The 17,320-nt window shown below is 33.8% G+C and overlaps 1 protein-coding gene across 4 annotated transcripts; it reads left to right on the top strand.

The window, feature by feature from the left end:
• The first annotated feature begins 78 nt into the window (after window positions 1-78).
• LOC105334216 (alpha-taxilin) lies at window positions 79-16,385 on the top strand. 4 transcript variants are annotated; one of them, XM_066071064.1, is made up of 13 exons: window positions 79-99; window positions 6,865-7,594; window positions 7,841-8,146; window positions 8,372-8,511; window positions 8,868-8,978; window positions 9,518-9,583; window positions 10,095-10,223; window positions 12,453-12,572; window positions 13,439-13,480; window positions 13,768-13,860; window positions 14,114-14,209; window positions 15,216-15,336; window positions 15,878-16,385. In XM_066071064.1, the coding sequence occupies exons 2-13, from the start codon at window positions 7,582-7,584 to the stop codon at window positions 16,150-16,152; spliced, it is 1,512 nt and encodes a 503-aa protein (XP_065927136.1). In that variant the 5' UTR covers window positions 79-99; window positions 6,865-7,581; the 3' UTR covers window positions 16,153-16,385. The 4 variants fall into 4 exon arrangements, with proteins under 4 accessions (XP_065927136.1, XP_065927135.1, XP_011435884.3 ...); XM_066071063.1 differs by lacking the exon at window positions 79-99 and adding an exon at window positions 2,824-3,205 and having other exon boundaries at window positions 15,216-15,374; window positions 15,878-16,049; XM_011437582.4 differs by lacking the exon at window positions 79-99 and adding an exon at window positions 2,836-3,205.
• Window positions 16,386-17,320: the final 935 nt, after the last annotated feature.

The raw sequence follows: 17,320 nt of genomic DNA, 5'->3' as shown, positions 1-17,320 counted from the left end.
TCGAAATATTTCGGTACCTATTCAGACTTTTCCTTATTTGCAAAACGTGACGTCATAACATGGCAGCCACCACAGCCTTATAATTTCGTAAAAGTAGCGGTAAGTATTTTGCGTTTTACGCAAAAATGACGGAACCTTTTTGCTTCGTGTCGAAGATTTATATTCTCCCCTGTTTTATTAACATAATTACAAACAATGAAGCGCAAATGCAGCGTGGATTGCATGTTCTAGGTACAGCAAATCTTGACATGATCTCTCACTCGGTAGACATGCCATCGGCATTCTTTTCAGTTCAATGAGTAAATGAGAAAATCTTAAAAATACACCTATTTACTGTTTTACCAGTACAAACGACTGTAGAAAAGAAAATTATGTCAAATTTGCTTTATTTTACAAAGATTTACATGAATCTGTTGTTTTGGATATAGTCATGCACAGACATGTCTACTTTGCCTTTGGACAGAGGATGGATAATGTTTGAACGCCCGATTTTTTGTTTTGCACTGAGTTAGTGAATTGTTTCATTTTATACCTCAATAAATCTGATTGTTTTTAGGGTACTTCCGAAGGATGTTAGCTTTTCTGATTTTGGTTTTCCAACTTTCAGTTTCACTTTAAAAACTTTTTTTCTTTTCCAGTAAATGTTGAAAAGAAAATTATTATATATATTGTCTGAGGGATTTATTTAATAAATTGCTTTTGTTTATTGTGAAAAGTTTGAGTCAAGGCTGGATAAGAACATTGTTAGAAACATGTGGACAGTCCAGCATGTGATTTCAGATGGTGGGTCTAAACCATGTTAACTCACATGTTTTTGTAATCACATAAATAATGATTTATTCTCAATGTACCTTTGAGAAAGCCAATTTAGTCTTTAGTGTTTTGGAGATATATGAATAGAAAGGTCTTGTTTTGAAAACACAGTTATTCATAGATTTTTTCATGGTATTTTGGTGTATGCGATATTCATTATTGAGATTGTAAAAGACCCAGAATGAACTACTCAAGATGAAAAATACAGCAAGTTGTGTTACACATGTTTGTTTTAAAAATATTTGATTCAAAATTAACTAAAATTCTTATAACTTACTAGTTACTCCCCTTAAAATGTTATACTCTCAATATTAAGCTAATATATGCAAGACTGGCCAAGGTTTTCCAACATTAAAAAATTCATGCATTTGTCATTGAACTGTGTATGTGCATGTATATACATGTAGTTCTTTTGCGATCCATTCTATCTAGTATCTACAATGTACTTCAAATTATTTACAAAATTTACAGTTATTTTAGCTGGATGAAATGAAATTTAGCAGCTGAATCATGAATAGAAATATATTTTTTCTAATGCTGGCAGAGTAACAAAAATCAACAAATGTCAAGTTTATTTTTTATCTTTCATAAAACAAAAAAAAATGTCTAATATAAATACAGTAACAAACAAAATAGCTGCCGAAGTCTCTTAATGCTGGGTGTTATTAGTAAAGATTTAGATGTCAGAATATTAATTACTTTCATCCTCATCTCCAGCTGATTCAAGCCCATTTATCACTGTCCACCTTAGGCTAGCACATGTTTTCCTTTCACACATAAGTAATAGGAATGAGGGGGTGTGGCCAGAATAGATATACAGTTACAAAATATGGTTTGATTTTCTCTAGCTCAAACAGCCCATGGTATTATTGGACAGGCTGTCATTGATATATGTGTTATAATTACATGAACCAGAATATGTTGTTACTATAGAACATATGTTTTAATTTGTAATTACCGGTATATACTTGAAGAAAGGTGGGTGTTTTATGGTCTCAACATGTAGCTTTAGGGTTTTTTGTCAGTCCAATTGGATTGGCTTATATGTCAGCCATTTTACAAAATGTGTTTTTGTTGAGGCAAGCGTATCATTTCTTAATGGATAGAAAATGTGAGGAAATTTAATGGTTATTAAGACAGGTAATTTAAAATTGATATTGATTATAGAAATGTTTACTTCAGTATTATAATTATATATACAGTAAAAAGATTAACTCTCCTGAAAAAATCAGGACATTAACTATTATTATGATACTTACAATAAAATTAAAGGTAAGAGTATTTAACTGATGCACAAGTATCAATTTGTGGGGAATACGTTTCAATTCTCAGTGGTATGCAGAATTTCTGTGGTAGAAAGTGAAATATAAGAAATGTTAAGGACTGTGAGTGACATTCATGTAATCCTACATTATTTTCCTTGCAATATAAACAGTTTCAAATGAAAATCAGGAAAAATTGGTATGAAAAAGGAAGGGGAAGTAGAAAATGTGTAAAAACTAATTCATGGCACACGATATACTGGCCTTGGTTAATTATTGTATTGAAATCCTAAAGACTACTGATAACAAAACTGTACTTTTTCAGTTGTTATACCAGCTACTTAAAATATTATCAAGATATTTTTTTATACATGATATTAGCTGTTTAGCAAACTTCTCAGCAATGTGGCTGTAGAATTTAGATTCAAATTTTCTTTTATCATTTTGCATTTGATGTAGATTCATTGATTGTATATTATTTACTCTCATTGTCGTTAATATGGAAGAAAATAGATAGCATATGATAACTAAGGCAATGTCTTGTAGATAATTAAGTTAGGAAGGTGATTATTTTTACTCTAAACATGGAGTGGGCCATACTTCATCTTCCATCACATATGTTCTGATGACTAAGAACATCCGCACCCATCAGTGTCTGAAATCTATTGTGAAAGGGGAAGAAATTCATGCAGCATCTTCATTGCATGTTTCCTGTCTTCGATTGAAGAAAAGTTCCATCTGCTAATTGTTAGCAAATGTAACAAGACTGAAGTTCATTCAAATAGAGTGCAGAGTTTGGGAACACATCAATTGTTTTCTGTGAATTGTGGCATTTAATAATTTGACATTTTTGTTCCTAAAGTGATTTGAAGCAGTTATTGTAAAGAATAAGGGAAATTATTGTTTCCATGCTCAGAAGTTATAGAGGATAATAGCTGATGTTCGTTGTGTGTGACAGTCATTAGTGTTTACTGAGTGTGGAGGAATCTGTTTGTGATAGGATGACTGTAGTGATGAGCTTTATAGCATTCTGATAAACTGTTTCCATGGAGATGAACTGGTTCCCATGCCAACTTACTCAGTTCTGTCCAGTGTCAACCAAACTTTGGGCTTCTTGTGATAAAGAGAAAGTATGGCCACATTTCTATTTTGGCAATTTTTAATGCCGTGCATTTTATAAAAATTGGATGAAGATTATACAACTTCTTAAAGGGAAGAATTTTAGATGTTGATTTGCAGTTATTGCTTTAAGAAAAATTCTGAATTTATGAATGACAATTGCATGGTTCAGTTACTAAATAATTATATAGATGACATACAGTGAATGTTTAAACCTTAATCATGCTGTCAAATTAGCATTTAGCTGTTTGAATTCATCAGATTTAATTTTTTTCAAAGTGTAATGTATGCTGAGTTTTATATGGCATATTTAAAAATTGTCAGATCATTCTGTATAAAATGCACCTATTTGATTTGAGAGTGTGATGATGAATTATCTTTACAAAGAGATAAATCTTTTGCTGCATGCACTCCATCCCTCTGTAGCTGGTTTTGATTATTTTTTTGAGGGATTAACACATCGTCGGTGAACACAGCTTTTAGATGTTCCAGTGTCTCTGATGCAGTGATAGAAACACTTGTATTGAAATGCTGCTGCAGATCATGACTGCACATACACAGGAATCTGTTGTTACCTTGTGCAGAGTACACCTGAGTCAAGTGTGCTCTATTACTCACAAACTCCCTTTGTCTGTCTCCCTGCTTATAGTAATTGATACGTCTGTGAGGGCTATCCTTCCGATAGCTCCAGATGGAGTGTGTTACCTACTGTTTATAAGACAGCAGTGGGGGTTAGGGGGGGGGGTGCTCCATTGTAAAACAATTAGCTAGGTGTGCCCTGCATGCTGTTACAGTTGTCTGTTGAAATACATCCTTGGAATGCTCAGTTGTAGAAAAGTGCATATGGTTACCAAAGCCAAATTTTTTCAAGTTTTCACTGACAACAAAGTTTTATTCATCATGCAGGCTTAGGGAGGGGGAGGGTTGAAAAGTCAGAAGACTGTACAATTTATAACTATAAAAGAAGGGAATTTTCGTAATTTTGTGGGTTTTTTGTATTTCTTATTAAAAACAATTTTAATTATTGAATAATGTTAAAAGATGTAACTTACAGATATAGATATTTTTCAACTTTATGTCGGTATGTTTGATGTATGCAGAGTCCAGATTTTACTCTGAGTTGTGTGTCAATATGTGGTGGTTGGGCAATGCTAGGAAAGTTATGAACACCAACCTTAAAATTTTCATAAATAGTAGGGGGGAAAATTAAGAGCAAGAATTTTGTAAACTTTTCATTTTGTTACTATAATAAATTATAAACAAATAAGTAAAATTATTGAAAACTAAACCATTTTTAACAGTTGTGTCAAATCTACATATGTGCACCTGAATGACTTTGGCCACAATGTTAGCTATAACTAAACTACATGTATTGAGATGGCCATATTAAGTTGATAAATGACATGATGTATTATTAATATGTCCTTACATTTATTGTCAATCATTTCTAAACATGGACTTATGATGTCTAAATATATGTGTACCTACTTTTGAACAATCTAATAATCTGCCATACCATCAGTTGAAGTATTTATTGCAACATAAAAATCATTCTGTATTATAATCTTTCAAAATTATTGATATTACATCTTTAAAATCTTGATTAGCAGGTTAATTTTATGACGTAAAGATTTTTAGGTTACTTCATTATTTCAATTAAATACACTTCTCCGTTAAATCAGTCTTTAACACTTAGCCAGAGGACTTAATGTAATCAAATGGCATTATTATAAAAATGATTCTTGTAATTATAGAGTAGATGGAGGAAACAGTAGTAAAATGGTTTGAGATTAGTGTCTTATTTTCTTGGAGTCTAGACGTGTGCTTGTTATTTTGCGATTTTATTAGATCATTAATTCCCATATCCCACTCAGCTTCATAATCACACTCAATAGGATTATGGTGAATTGTTCACCCTGATCTCCAATGGCTTTCTACATACAGATGTGCAAACAGATGGGGGAAAAGTGATGCAAAAGTATACAATTACAGTTACCCCTGCAATGCTGGACAGATGCAGTGCAGTACAGTTATACTTGATTCTATAAGTCTCTGAGAGAGAGAGGGAGGGAATATAGTGAGATGCATGCTGAGATAAATACCTACACTGGTTCTGATCAGGGGCTATGGAATGGCAAGAGAGTTATGCAGCGTGACATTGGTGGCAACGGCAGCCTACATACATAGTTGACGCAACTGTCAGCTCCTCGGGCATCACTGCATTCTACAATAGAAAGTGGCGATGAAGCCGATAACTTGGCTGCAATATAGTACAGCATAGGTACTTGTACTTCCAGGGTAGAAGTCTTGTACCAATGTAAGCAGTTGATTTATATGTGTTAAGACTTTAGCTATAGATTTGTGGAAAAACAGAGAAACAGATTATTGTATTGTATGTACAGTGTTAAGTGGTTCTTGGAGTTTTCGTATCCCACTTCATTCTTCTTCCTCTGTGTGGCGGTCGTGGTTCGTTGACCATGGTGGTGGTTACCCCCTTCGTCTGATGGCTTCTCGCGGTGGCTTCAAGTCCCTTTTTTGTTGCTTCTGTGGATCCAAGAGGAGGTTTCAGAAACTACAGGTGTGGGAATGTTATATTTTTTTTATGTATGTGTGTGGCTGATCTGTTCACAACTGCCAAGACCTAAGGTTTTTTCCTCAATGATGGGTCAAACTAACCAAATAGCATATTACAATTTGTTGTGATTATGTGACGAAGCAAAATGGAGGAAATCTTTGTGTCAAAAACATTTCAAGACTACTGAACAGGATTATCATAAATCAGAGATATCAGTAGATTTTCAGTTAGAAATTGATTTTTCTGAATGATAGAAAGATGCAAATATTTTTCGGAACAATGTTTCCTGTATGTGAGTGATACTGTATACTTAGTCTAAATAGAAGTAAATGACATTGTGTGTCTATCAAAAAAATATACTGCTATTTTTACCTTATAATTTTTTCTCCCCTTTTTTTCATCCACCTTACCATTTGAAGTTCTTAATTCCCCCCTTTTTTATGACAGTAGTAGTCTAGACATGAATGATTTAATGATGAATGATATGTCATAGAATCATGAACTTAGTAGATGTTGAGAAGTATATTTCTCATAATGTGTATAAAATATGATACACCTGCAGTAGAAGACTTTGGTAACACGTGGTAGACACATTGTATCACGACCCTCTGTGTTTGAGATGTAAGATGGGTAGATAATGAGTTGTCAGTACCGTTATACTGTTTACTGCTTCAGCAGCAGAATAGGGGAAATACCACAACCCTCCCGTATGCATAACTTAAGCACTAAGACAATTATACATGTACCATATGCACATCTCAAGCTGACTTATGGGTTGAGTGTGGGCAAATAATGGCCGTGCTCATTTCTATCAAAGGAACTTGTTTACACAGGTTTGCAATCAAAAATATAATTTTGTTTATGTTGGGGTTTTTTTGGAGGAAGAAGTTGTTCCAATTAAAACTTCATCCATTGTGATCAATTTCAATAATTAGCAGGCTCTGTAATATTGATAATTAGGATTTATAAATAAGTTGCTTGGAAAAAAATAAACCTTCAGCTGGGTCTGCAATATCATTTATGATGATTTATTATATGCTTTGAAAAATTGATTAAAATAAGTGTCTTTATTGTCTATTTGATCTATTTTTGCAGACCTTTGAAGCTGTTGAAGAAGTAGAGTCATCGAAAACTGTTCACACCGAACAGCCTAGGAGTACGCATACCGAAGCTGTCCCAGCCCCTGCTCAGGAAGAAAGCCCGACCCCTCCAGTCTCAGGAAAGGAGGAAACAGTCCCGCAAACAGAAGACAATTCGTCGTCCTCAGTAGAAAAGGAAGATTTTTCTGCTCCAATAGCAGCAGAGGAAGAGGGCCTCCTTTTGGATTTTGAAGGAGAGGGTGTTTCTGGGAATCCCAGTGTCACGAATACCCCTGTGTTACCTAGAGAACCTATCAAGGCAGAGAGTGCACCCATTTTAGAAAGTCAGCTATTCGCCGAGGACAGTTTGTTTGTTGACAAAAGAGAGGTAGGCAATACAGTGATAACTTCAGAACCGAAGCCTGTTGTTCTTCCAGTGTTAAATACTGAAGGTCCAAGGGCACAGGAAGATAGCATTGTGAGAGAAAAGGCTCTGTTGGCTGAGAAATCTGTTCTTGAAGGCAAAGAGGAAGAAAAGTTACCTGTTGAGAAACCTCTTTCTGAAGAAAAACAGGAAGAAAAGGTAGCAGGTGAGATACAGGAACCAGAAGTAAAGGAGACTATTGTTGTCAAAGAGGAAGTTCCTGTTCCTTGTGAAGGACAACAACACTGCGCATCATCCCAAGACAAAGACCAGCTTCTAGAGGCTATTAACTTGACTCTGACAAATATTATGGAAAAAGCTGGTAAGAATACTGAATACTATACTGTTAGATAAGGATTGAGCTGCATTTAAATGATTCTTTGATGACAATAATTTAAGACGAAATCTGAAATAAAAAATGAAATGAAGGTAAATTTAATATATGGGTTAGTTACGTGGCTAAAAAAAAGAAAATTTTGATGAAGTGCCATGTAAAAAAAATCTTTCACTAGTTTTAAAGGTTCCATTTTTTTTCATGTGTTTAAATGATGAATTATTTTTATTACAGAAACACTGATTGTGGAACAAGTATCAGTAGATATGGCCACGAAGTCGGAACATTCAGCTCCAAACAAAGAGATGATCTCATCACTGGTAGAGAAGATCCAGGCTCCAGCTGAGAAGGACTCCACTCCAGACTCGGATGGCTCCATGCAGGGGAGTTCTGGATCAGAGGCATTGGAGGAAGCACTGAAGGATGCTGGGATTGTTAATGGAAACAAACACGAGGAGAAGGGCAGTGACAAACCAGAGAAAGGGGAGAAAAAAGAGGAGAAGACTGGGAAAAGTAAAAAGAAAGAAGATAAAACTATTGGTGGGTATTCCTTGATGTATTAAATTACATGTATTTAAAACAGGTCACAACATGAGAGAGAGAGAGAGAGAGAGAGAGAGAGAGATGAGAGAGAGTGAGAAATGCAGTACCTGTTTGTTTGAATGATTGAGGTAAATTTTAGATTCAGACCATGTACTCATATTAGCATGTATAAGTGCATTCTATAATAATATCTGTTTCAAATAAATTATCTCTTTTTTGTAGATCACATATTAAGGGCCTTAAGCAGTTTACAAACAACAGAGGAAAAGCTGGCTGCCCTGTGTAAAAAGTATGCAGACTTACACGAAGAACACAGAGTTTTACAGAGTACACACAAGCAACATCAGAGAAAACTAACCATGGTAAGATCTCTCTCTCTCTATCTCTCTCTCTCTCTCAAGCTTGCTCTCTCTCTCTCTCTCTCTCTCTCTCTCTCTCTGAGAACACAAAACACAACAACAAAAATTGCCTATTTGCAATTAAATTCTATTTTTAATCAATAGATACAACTTTTAATCATAGATTCCAATAGATAAAGTAGCTCCACCTATGTAGACTCAATGATCTCTTGGAATCGGAAAACACATTCTTATCATCATCACTGTTATACATATTTCAATGCCTCTTATTTTCACAGCATGCCATGATAAAATTTTATCTTGACACCCGCCTTCACATACTAAGTATTTTTTTTTTCCTATCGCTGTTAAATCATTAGGTAACAAGGGAGAAAGACCAGTTACAGACTGAGCACACGAAGGCGGTGATGGCAAAGAGCAAACTGGAGGGGCTGTGTCGGGAGCTACAGAAACACAACCAGGTCATCAGGGTAGGTAACTCTACATCACTTTTAAATGAGGTGACAAATGTGAAAGGGCAGGCAGGTAAATTGTTGATATTCTGAAGAAATTATTATTAAGGGTCTATAAATGAATACAGTAAAACATGGTTATATCGAACATGTTTATAATGAATTGACACTTACGGCAAAATGATTTTCATTCCCCAAGACTTAATACCATGTTTTAAACTTGAAAATCGCCCATCCCTGGCATTTCATTATAAGTGTGTTTTAACTGTAATGATTAGATTTGATTAAGAAAATTAAGAGAGTCTGAGATTCAAAACTTCAATGATTTGAATTACTGGATTTTGGTTAATGAACCAATGATATTTTGAATATATACTTGTAATGGAATAATTTAGTTTGCAAGGCAATAATTTGCTTCACTTACATGTGTATAAAAGTTTGACTTTTTTGTGGGACATATATAATTAAAAGCAATAATACTAGCCTGAGGGCTTTTTCCAACTTATATTTGAACATGGAACTTCGTGATAACACCCATAGTTTTTATTTTTAAACAGCAAGAGAGTTTACAAAGAGCCAGAGAGGAAGATGAAAAAAGAAAAGAAATTTCGAACAAATTTCAGGTTTGTATTAAATGAAAAAAATTGGATATCTGGTTAAGGTGCCTCACTACACCTACACTTATACTTTTTAAGACACTACGTCACAAGATGGCGATTTAAATGTTTTGTTAAACTGTTTATATCGTTCAATTGGGTTGTATATCGTCGTAGCTCAGTGGTTAAAATATTGGGCTTCTGAACCCCAGGTCATGAGTTCAAATCCGCCTGGAGCTTTTGTTCATGTTAACAGAATTAAATTTTTGAAAATGTAATTTTTCATCCAAAATTGCACATTTTTTTGCCTATTAGACTTAAATACTTCTTATCCATTATGATATCTATCATAATCAAGTAATTTTCTGCTGATTTGAGAAAAAATTTCATGGTGTAGTGAGTCACCTTAATGTTTATAGTATTCAAAGTTTATTTAATCGTATTAAATGGTAGGAATTTAATGCAGCCACACTTTGGGTCTTAGAGTTTATCAAACTGGGAAGCACACCTTGATTTCCTAATTCTTCTCTCTCTATAGTCCACCATCACAGAGATTCAGCAGCAGATGACAGATCACCACGACAGAAATCTCAAGCTTCGTGAAGAAAACCAGGAGTTGGCGGGAAAACTCAAAAAGTTCATTGAACAGTACGAAGTCCGCGAGAAGGTGTGTATTTATATATCTGTAGTGACTTTGAAAATGTCTATAGGACAGTACAAAGTCAGCTAGGAGATGTGTTCACATTGAAAGTAAAAATGAAGGTTAAAAAAAAAAGCATTATGAAGTTCATTAGAGGGCACATTTACATTTACCAGTACATTGAAAAAGTTCTTATAACAGTGCAAAGTCTGTGAGAATATTTACAAGTATCTGGTATATACATTACCAGGTAAAAATTTCATATAAAAAGTGCATGGTGCATGTGAAGTAGTGTATGCATTATCACAATGAAAAAAGTTTAAGTTGGTTAAAAGGTTTTACATGTTTATACTGAAAATTGAAAGAATTTTCAAAATATAAACCAAGTCTGTGGTATATTGTGTCAAATGGTTGTTTGAACCGTATATGGAACATGTGCTTATTCTTGGTTTACTCTGAAATATTCATAATAAAATAAGAATAATTTGCAAAATGTATAATTATACTTAAAAGAAAAATAACAATGTTCACTGTACAATTTATTGTAGACAGCCTTCAATAATCTTTGCTAAAAATATGCTATTGTTAATATCAGATGTGTTTAAGGATCGAAGACTTCCGACTAAGAGAGATAACTTTCATACTGATCAATGACAGTTTTTGGATATTATGTATTATAGATGATAAGCAATTTATGACAAGTCCCTCCATACCCCCCCCCCCCCCCCCCCCAACAACAAAAACAAAATAATCAAATGAATTTTTTTCTTCTATTCCTGTTAATACATTAATAATGATATCTTTAAGAAAAATATCTAATAGGCAGAATTTGAACAAGTGAACAGAGAGATAAAGTACCTGAAATCATGTTGCATATTCTGTATTACCATGGTAAAAAGATTGATTGCCATAGCCTGTTTCCACAACAACATGTATATCCTCAAGAAAAACACCTTTTTTTTTTCGATTTTGAAACCTTCAGTCTGCTTTCTGTACCAAAATTGCTGGAATTTGATATGTTATTAGAAGTGCATTTCATTGAAACTCCAGAGGCCCAAGCACCTTGTGTAATCAAGTACAGTGCACCAGAGAGGTTTATTGTTTTGTTTTGACATTTTGCTGATTAACTAACATAGCTGAAATGCTTGGATGAATATATTGATCGCCTAAACAATGATGAAGGATTTCTCAAGACTTTTTTAAAGAGAACTTGTTATGTAAAAGCTGCACTTGAGTGATGTCTAGAAATAAACAAACTGAACTACCTAAACCTATCTATAGATTTATGAGATACAATAAAGATAACCGTATTTACCCTAAAAGAGTGCCCAATTTCAGAGTGAATCATAAATAGCTCAAAAAGGAAAAGTATTACCAGTTTCAGTATTTTTAGATTATTTTGCAGTTTTCTTAATCAAAAAATTGTAGATAAATTTCAAACAGAATTTTCTGCTAATTTTTTTAAAAAGTTAATCAGAAGATTTTTATTATATTTTTTAGTGATTGTTCTTGATACATGCACTAATAAATCAAGACAAAACCTTTCGTAATTCACTGAGCAATGGATGTTTATTACGATAGGTATGGTATACCTTAGGTGATACTTATCTCAATTAAAAAAAGTATACAACAAAATAATTGAGAACAGCTGTTGTCTGTTATCTAATGAGGGAGAAAGGAGAAGCAGGTATAAATAACCCACAATAAAGGAGGAAAAGTTAGCGAGGCATTTCAAAGCAAATAAATAAACCACCGAAAGTACAGCTAAAGCCAAGAAAGAAATTCAGAGGGGTGTTTCTGAATGTCCAGTTTGTAATCTTAATTTGGTGATGTTTCCTTAATAGATGGAAAGTTTAATGGATCTCTATTTATTATGTCATTAAAACGAAGTGTAAGTATTAAAATAATTTGATTTTTGTGCATGATAATTTCTCAAATCTTACATGTATCTATTGAGATTGTAATTCAATTTTCAAATGTGGAAATGTATAAAGGTTTCTTGGTATTAGATACGTGATATGGCAATTCAATATCTTTCAATTATTTAATAATATGCTTCTACAATGAATTATTAGTTGCCCTAGCAAAAAAGTTTAACTTTTGTTATTTGATCACTTATTTCTGCAACATAATATGGAATTCCTATTTGAATTCCTTTCTAAAAACGTCTTTCTTTGAGTTGTTCCTTGACAATGAATATTTTTTTTTACTTCAAGCACTTCTATTGTTATTTGAATTCGTGGAATTTACTTGCAGCAAGTAGAGAAGGTGATGCAGCACAGAGAGTTGGAGCAGAAGTTAGCGGACGCCAAGCTGGAGCAGGCCAATGCTTACCTTGCCGAGGAGCAGGAGAGAAGCAGGAAGGAGCATGCTGTGGTAAGAAGCATTACCAGCATAATTGTTACTTTACAGTATTGTAATTGTGAGAGAGAAGCATAGTCAGAAAAGAAGAATAATCAGCATAGATGTTATTATACAGAGAAAGTAAGAGGGGCGCAATAATTGATTAAAAAATATGATAATATCATATATGTAGTTGCTACATGTTCTATAAATGAAAGGGGCAAGACTCATTTTGAAAAATGATAAGAAGCATAATCAGCATAGAGGAGCATTAACTGATAAGAACCGTATTCTGAATCAGCATAGTTGTTACTATATAGTAATAGAGAGAAAGGGGGATTGATTGATAAAAAGCATAATGGCATGGCTGTTGTTAAGATAGAATTAAGGTAAAGTGATAAGGTGTTTCTACTGTAAAATCAGAATTGTCTAATAATGTGTTATAGTGAGAAAGACACAGGGCTAGTCCTTGTAATCAAAAGCATTACTTTTGGGATTATGCAAACTGGTTGTTAAAAAGGAACATGTTATAAGGCATGTAAGAAGAAGTTCCAGTCTGTTTTCAATGACTAAACAAAGACAGAAAGTAGTCTGCAGTGTATAGTAGCATTATAGTCCTCTTGTGAGTTGAAATTGCTTTTATTCCCCCTGCAACTCAATTAAGGTTACCATTAAGGTCATGAGAAATTGGCCTTCCTTGTAAGTTTTAAACACAGGCCAATTTTTACAATACACTAGTCAGTTGTTCGAATATGCAGATGATGGATGATGCATTTGAGAAATACATGTAAATTCATATCCAGATGAAATTCCATTCATTTAATTATGTTGTAGAAGGTTCGTATTTGTACTTGTTTTGTGTCGCTGAATTTTATGGAGGAATTCTATTATTTTTATAGGCTGCAGAAAGTACCAAACGTGCGGCTTTGTTAGAGACACAGGTAGGTGTCTTATACAACAGTTACATTTATTTGAAACGGACCAATAGTTAATAGACTAGTTGATGATCATCAAATTTTGATTAAAATTGATTATTAAACTGATAATTCTGTTACCCAATATAAATTAAATTAAAGGCTACCTAAGTACATGTTCTTTTAAAGCATATTTTATAAATAAAATTAATTAATAAACTTTTGTTAACTTTTGAATGGTCACGGGTAGATGTATATGTTATTTTGAGACATTGGGAGATTCCCATTTGACGGATTGAACTTTTTGTTTACAGTTAGCCATGTATAAAGATAGATATGAGGAGTTTCAGTCCACAATTAATAGAAGTAATGACATGTTCCAGAAGTTCAAAACCGAAATGGAAAAGGTATGTCTCATTCTGTGTATAGAATAAAGAAAGGAACGGGGGCATTTGAAGAATGTGAAGAATATGTACTCAGTATTTTTAGCGTTAATTGAAATTGCCAGTTGATATCACTGGCACTGCAAAAAAAAAAAAAAAATGCAGAAAAACAATTTACTCTGCTGTACTCTAAAACTGTTGCAAAATGCTTTTGATATATATGATAATGTATTAATAAAAATGGTATATAGAATTTTATAATGATGTGGAATTTCAGATGACAAAGAGAATCAAGAAGCTTGAGAAAGATGGTGCAGCTTGGAAGAGCAAGTGGGAAAATGCTAACAAAGCACTGCTAGAGATGGCAGAGGAGGTTTGTAATTAATAACATCATACCAGACATTTAATTCATCATATCAGTTATGTGCATCTACCGGTAATCATATACAATTGTATATCATTCATAGTCCTTATCAAATCTTTCAAGTATTATGAGAAACATGATTTATGGTAAACATGTTTGAATGTAATAGTGTATAAATATGAAAGATACAATGAAAGATACAATCTGTATTTCATCAGTAATGCATGTTATCAAACACTAATGATATCTGTACAAACACATCTCCTTACATCCTTATATGCACCTGATAGACACACTGAAAGGGGCATGGTCACGATTTTGGTTGAAAATTATTTTTCCAATTTTTATATTCAAAATGTTCCAGTAAGGCATTTTTAATAGGCGACCGAAATTTGAGTGTATTCGTTGAGTAATAAGCAAGTTACAGAGCTTGAAATTCTTTGCTATGTAAACAAAGGGTTAGTTTACATTTTGAATGTTGAAGTGAAAATTCCAGTTTTAGACCTACAATGAATGAAACTGTTTATCTATGCTTCAAATTAGTAAAAAGATAGACAAATCAGCTTGAAAAAGATTTTTTACTGGTATATTGAACCTATGTAAACAAAAACACGGCATGAGCCTTGTTTACATGACAAAGATTTGTGAGCTTTGTATCTTGCTTATAACTCCATGAATTACTCTCAAATTTCATTTGATCATTAGAAATGCATTTCTAAAGCATTGTAAATAATAAAAACAGAAAAATAGAATTTGACCAAAATCGTGACCATGCCCCTTTATTAAAGCATTGCTTTACCAATATCGTTGTTTGATTATGTGTATTCAGTAATTAATGATTAAATACATGTACAGAGAACCACTCTGGCAAAAGTTTTGCATTTCCTTACCTTGAAACCAAAATTGTGTACTCTTCTATATACATGAATCTCGTTTATATTCCCTCAAAAATTGAGACCTGGATAATAAATTTTTGGGTTGCAGAGATGATTTTTTTCCTTTTGTATGTTTGTAGAAAACCCATTATGACAGGGAGAAGCCGCAGCTGTTGAGTAAGATCCAGAAGCTGGAGTCCCTGTGTCGGGCCATGCAGGCCGAGAGATTGGGCAGGAAGGCGGCAGAGGCCAGTAAAATAGGTCAGTGAGATTGGGGGTCAGGGAGGCCAGCAAAATAGGTCAGTGAGATTGGGGGTTGGGGAGGTCAGCAAAATAGATCAGTGAGATTTGGGTCGGGAAGGTCAGCAAAATAAGTCAGAGAAATTGGGGGTCGGGGAGGTCAGCAAAATAGGTCAGGAAAGAGCAGGGTCACAGCTTCATGTCTTACCCTGCATCTTGTCTGATCAGTCTATAGATGTGATTGAAGGTTGTTTTGTATATAAAAAAAATAAGGCATGATGTACACAAATTTCAATTATCCACACTGTGAAATCATTAAAATTCTCAGGGGTTCAATTTTCATGTATTATAAAGCACATTCTTTATCATACATAAAAGTAAATCCACGAAATTATTCCAACGAACCATTAAAAAAGTTACAAAACATGGAAAATTGCCCTAACAATTCCACAGTACTGTTGGTTGAAAATTGTAGGGGAAAAAACTGCAAAGCAATATGAAATCCTGATTTATACATGTGCAAAATATGTCAAGTGTGAATGGTTATTATTTGTTATCGTAGATATATCAAAGATAGACGAGGACTTGCCCCAGGTCCTGGACACTCCCAACACTACTTCAAAATCTTCCCCAATCAAGTCAAAACCGGAGGCGGATGACTCCTCTCCCCCAGGGTCAGGGTCTGATGGGAAATCACAGCCATCGGAGCCTAACAGCGACACACAGACAGATAGCAGCAGTGCAGCGGCGGCAGGTTCAACAGAACAGAAATCAGAGGAAACTCCGGCAGAGTCGAAACCAGAGCCAAACCCTGAAGCCCTGACCGCTGAAACGTAGCATAAAAACCCAAGACTTTTGTTGTTCATCGCATTTGTTTTCTTTCTTTCGTAAACCAAGATGTAAATTTTTTTACGTCAAGGGCTGCTTTAATTAAAAAGATTTAGTATGTACTATGATCAATTTTTTTTTTATTTGAGTTTTTATTTTATTTTTTTTTTGTCAGAGCAATATTTAAACCTGTATTACTACAAGTTTGATCAAAATAAATGGGAAAAGTTTGCTGTATGAAATCTTAGATTATTTTATGAGGGTGTTAAAGTCTTGAAGGAAAGAGAACTCTAAAGGAAAAGAATTATTTTTACAGGATAATTGTTAGAGTTACTTCTCTTTGAACAATACTCCATCAAGAGAAGCATATAGATCTACGCAAAATTTCTTGGACAAAAAAAAATCGAAAAAAAAGAGTTTACATTCTTAATTGGGTAGGTGTGTATCTTAATGATGAAATAGTTTGAGTCCCATAAAACATTAGGGGTAACGTAGACTGGCAATGCCTGTCTGATATGCGCGATCACGTCCCTGCCTTAATTGACAAAAACTTTAATTTCATTACTGTACAGAATGTTTACATGGTATTTGATAATAAGTCCCTTTATTCTTCAGAATCGGTTGGAAACGTAATTTGTTCGAAGTCCGACAATACATTTACTAACAATAGGCCTGAAGAATTGCTATAACTTAATTAAGCAAATCTATATTCAATTAATCAATATTCAAATAATTACATACTTTGTAATTGGTTGTGATCTAAATACCTTACATTTTTTAGAAGTTGTCTCAAAACAGGTAAGATAGTTTTATATTGGAAGTCAACACAATGCTAGTCATATAATAAGTGTTACATTCAATTTAAGTTATATAATAGGCACTTCAGTACATATATGGGCGGACAGCTTTCAGGCTTGTGGACACGTTATGTCCAAATAGTGTCATTATTTTTTCAATTAAATCAGCGCGATTTTTATCGTTATCGTTGGTACTAAAAAAAAGCCAGCGAAATCGCTGAAAGATGATACATATTGCTCCCTGGCTTAATGTTTATAATATTTACAGACCAAGGTGAAATTGGTAATATCCATAAAAAGAAGTTGTCTTATGATCAACATAACATCCCGTTTCAGAATTTAAATAGTAACAAAAAAGTGTGTGTAGAATAAAATGGCGA

This window comes from Magallana gigas, chromosome 9, assembly GCF_963853765.1.
Source record: "Magallana gigas chromosome 9, xbMagGiga1.1, whole genome shotgun sequence".
Lineage (NCBI taxonomy): Eukaryota > Metazoa > Mollusca > Bivalvia > Ostreida > Ostreidae > Magallana > Magallana gigas.
This window is presented reverse-complemented; position numbering and strand designations above follow the sequence as displayed.